General features: G+C 44.8%; 1 protein-coding gene across 2 annotated transcripts; it reads right to left on the reverse strand.

Annotated features, from left to right (window-relative positions):
* On the reverse strand, positions 1-7,823 carry LOC149280905 (RUN domain-containing protein 3A). 2 transcript variants are annotated; one of them, XM_089499889.1, is made up of 11 exons: positions 7,717-7,823; positions 6,179-6,289; positions 5,812-5,951; positions 5,536-5,621; positions 5,297-5,386; positions 4,520-4,600; positions 3,894-4,059; positions 2,095-2,252; positions 1,276-1,413; positions 439-542; positions 1-143 (listed from the first exon to the last, which is right to left on the reverse strand). In XM_089499889.1, the coding sequence occupies exons 3-11, from the start codon at positions 5,920-5,922 to the stop codon at positions 1-3; spliced, it is 1,077 nt and encodes a 358-aa protein (XP_089356015.1). In that variant the 5' UTR covers positions 5,923-5,951; positions 6,179-6,289; positions 7,717-7,823. The 2 variants fall into 2 exon arrangements, with proteins under 2 accessions (XP_089356015.1, XP_089356014.1); XM_089499888.1 differs by having other exon boundaries at positions 5,812-5,986; positions 6,175-6,289.
* Between the last annotated feature and the right edge of the window lie 3,370 nt (positions 7,824-11,193).

Below are 11,193 nucleotides of genomic sequence, written 5' to 3' on the forward strand. Positions count from 1 at the left end.
TCAGCTGGGGCTTCCCGTTGGACTGGTCTCGCTGCTGTTGCTCACAAGGCATTCGTTGGATTTCAGGCTAGGCAGAGACTTACAGCTAGGTATCGACGCCAGAGACCCACAAAGGCCTAACATGGAGGGAGTGGGATCCTTCCCTGGGAAAAAGTCAGTTCAGATAATGATTAAAATGAACGTTCTACAATCCACCAAATAACTTCTCAGACCTAACGTTATCGCATTCTCCTACCCTTAAATAAATGTCTATATTTCCCCTGGAACTTGCAAAGCCCAGCTCCCCCAATCCACCATTTTATTCCGTTATGTGCTCTCACGGCACCCGAAGAACTACTTGCTGGCTACTCGGAAACATTTTCACGCACAATGCCTGCGGTTGTCCCCCTTCCATTACCTCTCTTCCCATCTCTCTTATTTTCTGGTGTTTCTATTTACCAATAGGACCCCAGGGCTCCGCGTCCTGCTTCCCTTCTCCTCGCTGAGACTCCGAGCTCAGACTTAGTTCCGCGGATAGATGTTCTGTGCTCAGGTAGCTGTGTCTGCAGGTAGGAAGCACGCCGTTAATACAACGCTCTACAGAAAGACAGTAACATGGGGTTAAATGTTAGTATTTGTTTCCCACCCCTCCGAAAGGTCCCTCGTTTGTGAAGCTTGTCTCTGTGGGACCCAAGTCCCTATGAGTTTGTGAAATTAAAAGGCTTTGGTCCAAAACAGGGTGAAGCCCTGACCCAAGAGCTGCGCTAAGAATCCATGTGGCCACAGACAGGGTAACAATATAGATTCCCCCATTGTTTAAATGTTAGGTAAGGGGCATCATGCCTAGTGAGGGGATCATGAAGTCTCCTTCAACATTAACCTTTCTCACGGCTCCCTTGTGTTTCTGGGTGAGCCAAGATAGGAAGTGCTGGGATGTGACATCATATCATGGGCACTGCATCATCTAGTGACACAAGCAAGATGAAACTTATGTTTCTGTGTGTTGCCAGATTATAAGGAACCGTGATTTATAACCCCTTTCCAAAGTATTTTCTTTATCCTGAACGGAATCCCAGCATCGCGTGAGGTTTTGTAAAGGTAACAGATATGAGGAGAGAGGATGGCTAAGAACATGTCAAAAAAAAAAAATGCTCATAACATTGCTATTGTTTAAGTTGATGATGATGATGTGCTCCATGGATGTGGAACAGGCTTCATGGATGCATGGAGGAACAGTGGAACGTGACAATGTGGCCTATGGATCCTTTAACTTGTCAGCATGCCCTTTTGTCTTACCTCCTGTACAGCGAGGGGTTAACGGATGCCTCATTATCATTAAGAGTGCCCAATGACGGCCACTGGTTTCCCAGAGGGGCTCCGAGGTTGGGGGTGAACTTTTTGATGGGGACAGTTTCAGAAGGGAGGAGGCCAGTGCTGGAATCACACGGAGAGAGCACTCATGTATAAAATACATCAATACACAGACTGACTACCATCCAGCCTCCATGCGTCGCGGTGCATGATGGTCGTGTTAGTCCAGGACCAACGAGTAGTCAGCATGATTCAGTTAAATGCTATCAGTACAGGGATTTTTGTTCACCAGGAGGAAGGAGTCTACGTTGGGTTGGTGGTATCAGTTTCCAGTTGATTACTGAGTGTTTGGGTAGATCCCAATGGTTGTTAGCTGGTAGAATTTCTTGGCATTGACCCAAAATAATGGATGGGTATCCAGTGGATGAGCATCTGGGATATTATCTGTTGTTCTGTGATGGATATTTGGTTATTTGGTTTGTGTCGATGCATACACATATTGTATAGCTTGATTGAATGGGTGTCTGGTTACTTTCTGCCCCTTTAAATGAATGCCTAGTAAATGAGTGTGTGTCCTATGGACAGCAGTATGCCCCATCGATCAGGGTGTTAATTTATTAAAGGGTCTTCTTTAACTAGGTCTTTGGGGAGAACTCAATCCCTTATTGGTGGCTTGTTATGGAAAGATGGATGCCTAGTCCACCGAGAGGAATAATTATCTGGTGCAGGCTAGGCAGCTTGGCTGAGCGGGTCTCATTGTGGGTAAATGTGGGTATTTTTCGGGTCTAGCGCCCGGAGACTCACAGTTGCTCCTGCAGCTCCAAGATGACTCCTTCCAGCTGGTGTTTCTCTTGAAGGCCCTGCTCTCCCTGCTCGCTGAGCCTCTGAGTAAGACGCTTATTTTCTGCTTCTAGGTTCTTCAGCTGAGACTCTCGCAGGCGGACCAGCTCTTCCAGATACCCCTAGAAACGCACGGAGACAGAAGAACTATGAGCAGGAAAAGAACCGAGAAACATTAAAGAAACAATTGTGTACAAAATGATCCTAGTAGACACATGGAGCCGGTCTCTAATACATATATTGCTTTGTTTAATATGTTTACATCATTGCTAAGCCTATTTGTTATGTCGCTACTGATCTAGTTGTGCCTGTGTATAGTAATGGCACACGTCAGGTACTAGGTATAAATGGCCAATAAGCTTTATAAATGGCTAATAAGCTTTATAAATAGCTAAGCATCAGCCTCACTGTTGATTAAAAAAAAACCTGCTAAAGGACCAAGGCCCAAAGTGATCAAAACATAAATACACTCTCTCCATTTTAATTTACCTTCTCTCCCATTTCACTCCACCCTCTTTCCTGTCTTTCCCTTCTCCCCATTTTTCCACCTCTCCCTTTCATCTCATCTTCTATTCCCTTTCTCTTTTATGTACGCCCTTGTGGTTCTGTGCTGGGAGCTCCCTCAGAGGCCTGTACCAGCAGTCCCTCTCGGCATGCGACTTCAATGCTGGGCGCTCGGATATGACATCATAACCCGGTGCCCGGAATCAACAACAGTCGCGCAGAGCGTTAAAACAGACCTTGGATTCCCATCAACCATCTCCCCAACCTGCTCTTCCGGTGGTGGACGATTCAGTCCGCCTCTGGAGGGCGCCGGCGGGATAACAGACACCTCACCGACCCCAACTAAAACGGCCCAAATCCAGGGTGACGGCGAATATGCCGGACGCAGGCATTCCCCACCCGTGCAGCGCACTGCATCATAGCACCATTCTCCATCCCTCAACGCCGGGGATACACAGAGAGCATCACACGGAGCATTCCGAGAGCTATACACAGAGAATGGAAAGTTCCACCAGGCTGATGCGTCTTATCGCTGAATCTGTGGTCAATCTGTCAAGGATACATTTATACACCAGCCTTATGAGGCTTCATTTTCCAGGAAACATATTGCATGTACGCAGAAAGTGTCCTTAGCAGAAGGTCTACGGCATCACTTTTTTAATGTCATGCCAGTGTTGGATTATATGACTTATTGGACCAACCTGAAAAACTGCGGTCCATCTAAATGAAATAAATTCACTGAAAAGCCTATAGCCGCTTCTGATTGTATTTATATTAACTACTTAAATCCATCAGGGCGCTGTATATTTTGAGTATGGCTCCTGCATTGCATTATGGGTGACTTGATATAAGTTAAGATGCATTTCGTTTTATTTTAATAAAACAGGAAAAAACAAGGGGTCACATGGGCCCTCCTTACAGGAGTCCTTCAAAATGATTTCTTGATGGCCGCAACGAACTGCTTAATTAATCGTGTATGATGCAAGAATTCTCTTTAATTTTAAACAAACATTTTCTGACAATCTTGCCCAGTTTGGGTAAGAAAACCCATGGTAGTAGCTCCAGGGCCATACATGTAGGAGGCCATTGTTACAACCAGAAGGATATGTAGAAGCCAACAGTTGAACAGTTGGCGTTCTGCATGAGAATCGATCTTCGTGGTGGTCTCCTGAAGATCTCGGAACAGCCTTTTTTCTCAAGCTTTTTCAACGCGTTGACTACATCCTACGCAGTGTAAGTAGACAAGTAGTACAACATACCTTTTGTGCATAGACGATACGGAACTTCTGCTCCATCTTGCGCCACTTGCTGTACCAGCTCTCTTCATCGGTGAGAAGCGGCAAGTAGGGGTGTTCTGGTGAGCTGTCCTCACTACTGCTGCCCCCTACACTTTCTCTGTCCTCCTCCTCACTCAGATAGTCATAACTGGAGAGAGGGCACATGACCGTTAATCCATATTTACCCACTTGAGATAAAGATAAACTGCATTTTTTTAACTACCACACAAAAGGAATATCCCCAAACACTAACTATTCCTCCAAAATACCAACTGTTGAAAACTTTGGCATCCAAAATGTGTTCCCAAAAACCTTATTTCTATCCGCAAGGTCTCATTAACATCAGTGGAGCCCTGAGCGGACCTCTTGTCGCTGGCCTTCAGAATCCCTTCTATAACTGAACATAGGATCTGTCTATGTTGCTCTGATCTGAAGAGCTTACAATGTTTCCATAGACTTTGATACTGTTTCGTAGTCTATAAGTGGCCAGAATAAGGATGTAAGCCCTGAGGACAAATGGTGCTATCCGGCTTCCTCTGTAAAATAAAGGTTATGGTCCTCACAAAACCTCCAGTTAGACATTTCCACCCAAACCTCCAGAAGCTCACCTCTGAGTGAATTTAAGGTAAGGGGTGTAGTCTATGACAGCTGGCGTTTTCCCATCAATGCCTTCGCCTTTCAGGCAAAAACTGCAAAAGAGTCAGGTGACAAAGTACATGAGGAAAGAGGAGGACAGAGAAAGAGTGGCAGGGCAGATATATATAAGGTGGTGGTAGGAAAGAGAAAGTGGTGGAGGTCGGTAGGTTGGCCAAGAACGAGTGCATGGAGTATGGAAAGGCAAACCCGGGAATGTCTCAGGGGGTCATGTCAAATTCTGCCCAATAATTTTCCAAATGGCTTATAATCACATGAAGCTTCAGTTTCCATGCAAAGTCCTATCCAGGACATTAACGGCCATCAGGCTAATGATGTTACTCAATGACTCAATGAGCCAGTGAGTCAAGCAGATTGTGCATTACGGGATCAGATTGCGGGGCGGCAGCTTACTCTGCCCAGAATTGCTTTCCATGACCGTAAGGATGGGCTGATGGGAGTTTGGTATCAGAGCAAAAAGCTGGAAGGGAGCTGATGGGAGGAGAACGAGATTAGAGTGGGACTCGTAAGAAAAACATTACAAGACTACCAGCTTGGGTACATTTATATCAGTTTGAAGTGTGTGTAATAATGAAATAATGATGGTGGGTGCAGCCCAAGGCTGCGTAAGGATAGGTGTGAAGGAATCAAAATGTGTAAGAGTAGACTGCAGGATTTATTCAGTGGAGGGGTAGGGAGATGAGGCAGTAATGAGTGTGAGGATTCGGCTGGGTGAAGTTACCTCTCCTCACCTGAAGTCGATAGCACTCAATCCTATCAGCATTCCCGTGAGCACTGACGATTCTTCACGTAGCAAGATGGCCCCATCATCATAAAACCGTCTAAAAAACAGACAGCGAGAGTTAAGGGGGGACTGGAGTATGGGTTTGAAGGCAGAGAATAAGGCAGGTGCGACATTTGTAGACCTCATAGTGCATTTCTCCCCCCCCATAGCACTCATTTATTCATTGTTGCTTCATATATTCCTTGCCTTGTGGTCCTTGTGTCTCTTAGTGCGGTCACTATGTATTCTGACAAACGTTTCTCCATAAGAGCCAGACGTATCCAGGCCCGTCCCTAAAACACATGGATACAGCAAATTAGAACTGGTCCATGAAGCAGAACTACACAAAGCATGTCAAGATGATATAGGAACATGAGGAAAACATGCAACACGGTAATACACAAAACCAAGCCGAGTCAACGACTACCATGCAGTATAATTCCATCTAGTAGACACTTTCACTTCTAATGGCCGGGGCCTCACCTTTGCCCTGGCAGTACTAATATTTTCCATGTTCTCAATGCTGCTGATGCAGCTGTTGGGAACCTTGCTGCAGGCAATGCGGATATAATCCCAGAAACCCTCTTTGGCCATCTGTGCTAAACCAGCTGACGGGACCTAGGTGTTGAATGAAAGAGATAGGAACAAAGTAGCAGGACTGATTCATAAAAATCATTTATGGCATCTGTGAATAATAGATAAAAGATAACATAACTGCACAACGAGGACGGCAGTGGCAAAAATCAGGGCAAAATGGCGGATCAGGCTCTCTGGAACTTTGATGGAGGAGAAATGCGAACGGCATGGGCGTATTTCTAGGTGTTTTTGCTCTTCTTCCTCTCTTACCCTTAAACGGTGGCTCAGAATATGTTCCAAAATTGCAGCAAAGTTCACAAATTCTTCTGAGGAATCATCTATGGGTTCTGCTGTGTATTTTTCGAGTAGAGTCTTTACTGAGAACCTGTGAAAAGATAGGATAAGGGCGTGAATGATATTAGATGGTGTTAGGGTTAGTAGGGGGCATTGCCCATAGGAGCTGAGACATGGTCAGGGGGGTATTTTCCCGGGAGGCAGCTAGACTCAGTAATGAGAGGGTGATGATTGGCCGTATAGATTCTGAGGAGGGTAATTGAGGACATTCACAAGTCTCAGAACTAGGATGATAGTTAGAGGAGCATGAGTGGGTCTCCAGGAATTGGAATGGCAATGATGAGTCAATGAAAAGGAGATGTAATGAGTGGGCAAGATGGACGTTTTGAGATAAGGGTATAAGAGAATAAGGATTATCGTGGCCAATATAATAACAGAGGTATATGAAACAGAACTGGAAGAGACAGCATGGTGAAAAATACAAGGTTAATGAGCCTGGCCGGAAGGGACGGGAAGATGGATATGTGGAGGGGGGGTGGCAAGGAGAGGGGGAGGCTCAGTGAAGAAAGGAGAGCCGGGATATAGCAAGAAGCAGAAAAAATGTTAAGGAGAGGGAGAGAGATGTGCAGAGGGAAACAAAATGTAAAGACAGAGGGGTATGGGCTGACATAGATCACATTCACATGTCTTAGTACACGTGAGTGTTATTAATTCTGTACAGAGCGACAAGCAAGGGCACATATTAAGATAGATGGATAGATAGATAGATAGATAGATAGATAGATAGATAGATAGACAGAGATATATAGATTGAACACTTCATTTATATATGTCTATTCCATATTCCTTAATATACAACACTCCTCTAATATGTCCTCAATCTCCTTCTGCACCCAGCCTATGACATCAAATGCACAGCCGTGATGTCACTTCCTGCCCTCGCCTCCCTGTTACCAGCATTTTCTTTAGTGAGGGATCCCGTAACAGACAGCAGTGGTTCTCTAATGTGTACGATATATTATGTATAAACACACACCAACGCCTGATCTTCTCATATAGATAGAAACGTGCGCTTATGCCACACCAAAGAGAATAAAAACATATTCTCTATCTTGCTTCGCTTCACAGCCTCCAGCTACCTCCTTTCATCACAGGGATTCAATAATTCTATTAAGCCGCCTTTACCACCAATGTTTGATTTAATGCCCCCGACATCTACCATCCCAAACCATCTTTCCGGTCTCCCACTGTTATGAACCTTCTAGGTGCTTCCAAGGCCCATTTTTCTATCCCCAACCCCCCCTGACCTTCCTCCCTTCTTTTTCTTCTTCCAAGTGTTCCTGTCTTTGTTACTGACACTCCATCCCTTTAATCCGTCTGCTTCTCTTGGCTGCAGGTCCTCCTTCCCCCTGGACCTCCTCCCTTTATATCTGCTTTATTTCCAGTATCCAGTTTTACCCCTTCCTCCAGGCATGCAGTGTCCACTAATGCCCCATTTGCCCCCCCCCCACACCTAACCTGCACACAGTCAGAAGGTTCTTCCTCTCCACTGCAATGTTCCTAGAGGATGCCTTTTTAGATGGCAATCCCAAAGCCATGGTCGTCTGGATGAAGCTTGATTCCATCCACAACAGCACATCCAAGCTCTCTCTCCCCACAGGACAGATCCACGCCACCCTCAGTCATGCAGGCTTCTCTCCCTTATGGGAATCCTTGCAGATCACCCACTCCAGGATCCTTCCTTGTAGCCCCTTTCTTTCGGGGGCTCTATCAGGGATGAAGGGATGGGTAGAGGCTGCTCTCCTTGGTGCTGAAGCTGTAGACACGGCATGTGACGTCACCAAACCTGAGCGAGAGCATGGGGAGAGGAGGAGGGACACTGTGGGGGAGGAGGGGGAGAGGCAGCTGGGGTTTGTGAGAATGGGTCATGTGGCCATAGGGGGGGGGGAGGCAGAGAGAATTCACAAAAAGAGTGCAGAGCAGACCGGGATGTATTATTATTCCAGGCAATAGACAGTATAGTTCCTGAATGAGAGGGTTTACTCGGTTATATGATGACATGCACGTCATTTCACGTGTTTATTCCCATGATGACGAGATATCTAGTCCTAATCTGAGACAGTGAAGAGCACAGGGAGCGGCAGGGGCCGGTTAGCGAGAAGAGGAAGGTTTATTCAGAAAAACAGATGGAGTTATAGGCAGTAATAGGAGAGGTTATATGAGTAAGAGGAGGGGTTATATGGAGTAATAGGAGGAGTTTTATGGAATAATAGGAGGGGTTATGGGGAGGGGTTATATGGAGTAATAGGAGGGTTTATATGGAGTAATGGGAGGAGTTATATGGAATAATAAAAGGGGTTATGGGGAGGGATTATAGGGAGTAATAGGAGGGGTTCCCTGAGTATTCGGAAGAGTTATATGTTGTAATAGGGGAGATATAGGAGGTTATAGGGAGGGGTTATATGGAGTAATAGGAGGAGTTATAGGGAGGGGTTATAGGAGTAATAGGAGGAGTTATAGGGAGGGTTTATATGGAGTAATAGGAGGAGTTATAGGGAGGGGTTATAGGAGTAATAGGAGGAGTTATAGGGAGGGTTTATATGGAGTAATAGGAGGAGTTATATAGAGGGGTTATATGGAATAATAGGAGGAGTTATAAGGAGGGTTTATATGGCATAGTAGGAGGAGTTATAGGGAGGGTTATATGGAGTAATAGGAGGAATTATAGGGAGGAGTTATATGAGTAATAGGAGGGGTTATAAGAAGGGGTTATATGAGTAATAGGAGGAGTTATAGGAAGGGGTTATATGGAGTAATAGGGAGAGTTATAGAAGTAATAGGAGGGGATATATGAGTAATAGGAGAAGTTATATAAGTGATAGGGAGAGGTTGTATGGATATATTTGATGGCGTAAACCAGATTTCCCAGTGATACATTTTAATACATTATTTAGTAATTAATGATATTTCAGATTTAGAATTTTGGACCATATGCCTTGACAAGGTACGATTATTTTAATAGTTCCCTACGGAATTTGATGGCGCTATATAAAACAATAAATAATAATAATAATAATACGGGATCTCTTTATATATATAAATATATATATATGTATATATATATATATATGTAAGAATTATAAGAGGCTGCTTTTATAGGGTAGAAACGTGAGATTCGGCTAGGCTTCTATAATGTTTTTGCAAATTAGCAAAGAAACACCCCATCCCCAGCTGTGTGAGACTGATAACACGCAGGGACAGAATCTGCCTGTCCAATCACAATGAAGAAAGGGATTCAAACCGTCCAGTAATATTTCTTTTTTTTTGCATTTCATAATACAATAGCAATTCTGATTGGTTCAGTCAAAATTTGAGTAGGGCAACTTCTTCTAAGGCCAGATGATTTACCGAAACAGAGTAACAGAATTAGATGGATAAGATAAGAGTCATTCGGCCCGCCTTACCTACTTAGATCCTGGCCGTGTCCTATGTTTAAGATAGCCTCGTCTCTATCCCATGATGCCTATAAGCATCACCGCTAATTAAAGGGGCAGAATGAACATCATAGCTTTAACCCCTAGAACTGCACTGAGCAAGTAGCGAGGTGTTGGATAGAACAGTCAATGTCTTAGGTATTGTGATCCTTTCATCATTCATCGCATTTATAACCTCTAAGACACTTATAGCCCTATTTGATGTTCCGTATAGACCCTAGACACGCAGTTCTGTTCTTGCGTCTCCAACCTGCGCTTCTACATGCTCTGCTCCTAAAGTGCATACTCCGTACTCTTCTGTTAGAGCTGTGATAAGTCCGTGTGCTGGGGCAGATAGAGGCCGAGAGGGCAGAAAGAAGCTTAGTCACTTGAACCAGCCCCGATGCCCCATCTCTGCATATATATCAGCAAGTGACAGACGCAGAGACGCAGAAAAGGAGCATAATAAGGACTTTAAGATGTCGACATGAACTCAAGGAATTATTGATTATTCTAATAAGGGAGTCCCTACAAGTTATGATTTTACGAGAGCTCCTACAGAACGAACCCACTCTTTGCTTATATGCCTATACATTTAGAACTGTATAGTTTCTAATTTCTATAATGATGCAGAGTAGGGACCACTTGTGGTGTAGGGGTTGGAAGTGCGGCTATGGATTGGGCTTAACAATGACATTCCCTGTCACCTGTTTAGGCATTTCTGAGGGTTATATAGACATTATTGGGGCTTTTAGGGCTGTAGAACGATATGATGCACTTGAATCTTGGCTGGGTGCTGCCCTAGGCTTGATCCAAAGCCCCAGCCACCTCTTACCCCTGCAGGCGCCGTCAACCATGCGATAAATGGCAGGCGCAAAGTCAGCACAGCCTCCAAAGTGTATATGGGCTGGTTACAAGGCAGATCTCTGGACTCCCCAACTGCCCCATGGATATGTTGTGCACCGGGGGGTCAATGAGTGATCTGGCACCCAGTGATATAGCAGAGGGGCTGCTACCCCCTGGAACGCCCCCACCCTAGGACTAGTCAGCCTAAGTGGGAATGGGCTACTGGATACACCCCAAACCAAGCCAAACCAAGATATGGGATATATGTTTTTATACAGGGAGGACTGGCAGGGAGTAGGATGGTAATTGCCCCCAGGGCTGCCTAGTGCTTTTTTTTGGTTGGTTTTCCATACAGCTATTTGGACGTCTAGACTCTAGATTGACAATAGATCCAGCATTTACATACTTACTGGATAACTTTTAGAATCATTGCCGGGGCTAGAGAACTTGCATGGAGGTTTTCTACTAATTAGCCATTTGGCTAGACTTGCCCCCTGCCCCCATGGGCTAACATGTTGGTATATTATACACACCATTATTCATTTATACACATTGGACATTAATTAAGTAAGGAAACCTATTAAGAGTGGTTGCATTTGCCATTTGGGCTGTGGTCCATTTGTGGACTTAAAAAAGAGAAGACCTGGGGTCAGGTGATCAGAGACAATGCTGAATA

The sequence above is a fragment of the Sceloporus occidentalis genome, unplaced genomic scaffold (genome assembly GCF_023333645.1).
Source record: "Sceloporus occidentalis isolate IW3139 unplaced genomic scaffold, rSceOcc1.0.p SCAF_143, whole genome shotgun sequence".
Lineage (NCBI taxonomy): Eukaryota > Metazoa > Chordata > Lepidosauria > Squamata > Phrynosomatidae > Sceloporus > Sceloporus occidentalis.

Bases quoted from the DNA above. Each gene is read 5' to 3' on its own strand.
- LOC149280905 (XM_089499889.1), bottom strand. From the start codon at position 5,922: ATGGCCAAAGAGGGTTTCTGGGATTATATCCGCATTGCCTGCAGCAAG. The intron at 5,622-5,811 runs GTGAGGCCCCGG...CATGTGTTTTAG, and splicing joins TTAGTACTGCCAGGGCAAAG to GGACGGGCCTGGATACGTCT. The intron at 1,414-2,094 runs GTGAGTCTCCGG...GTGTGATTCCAG, and splicing joins TTGGAGCTGCAGGAGCAACT to CACTGGCCTCCTCCCTTCTG.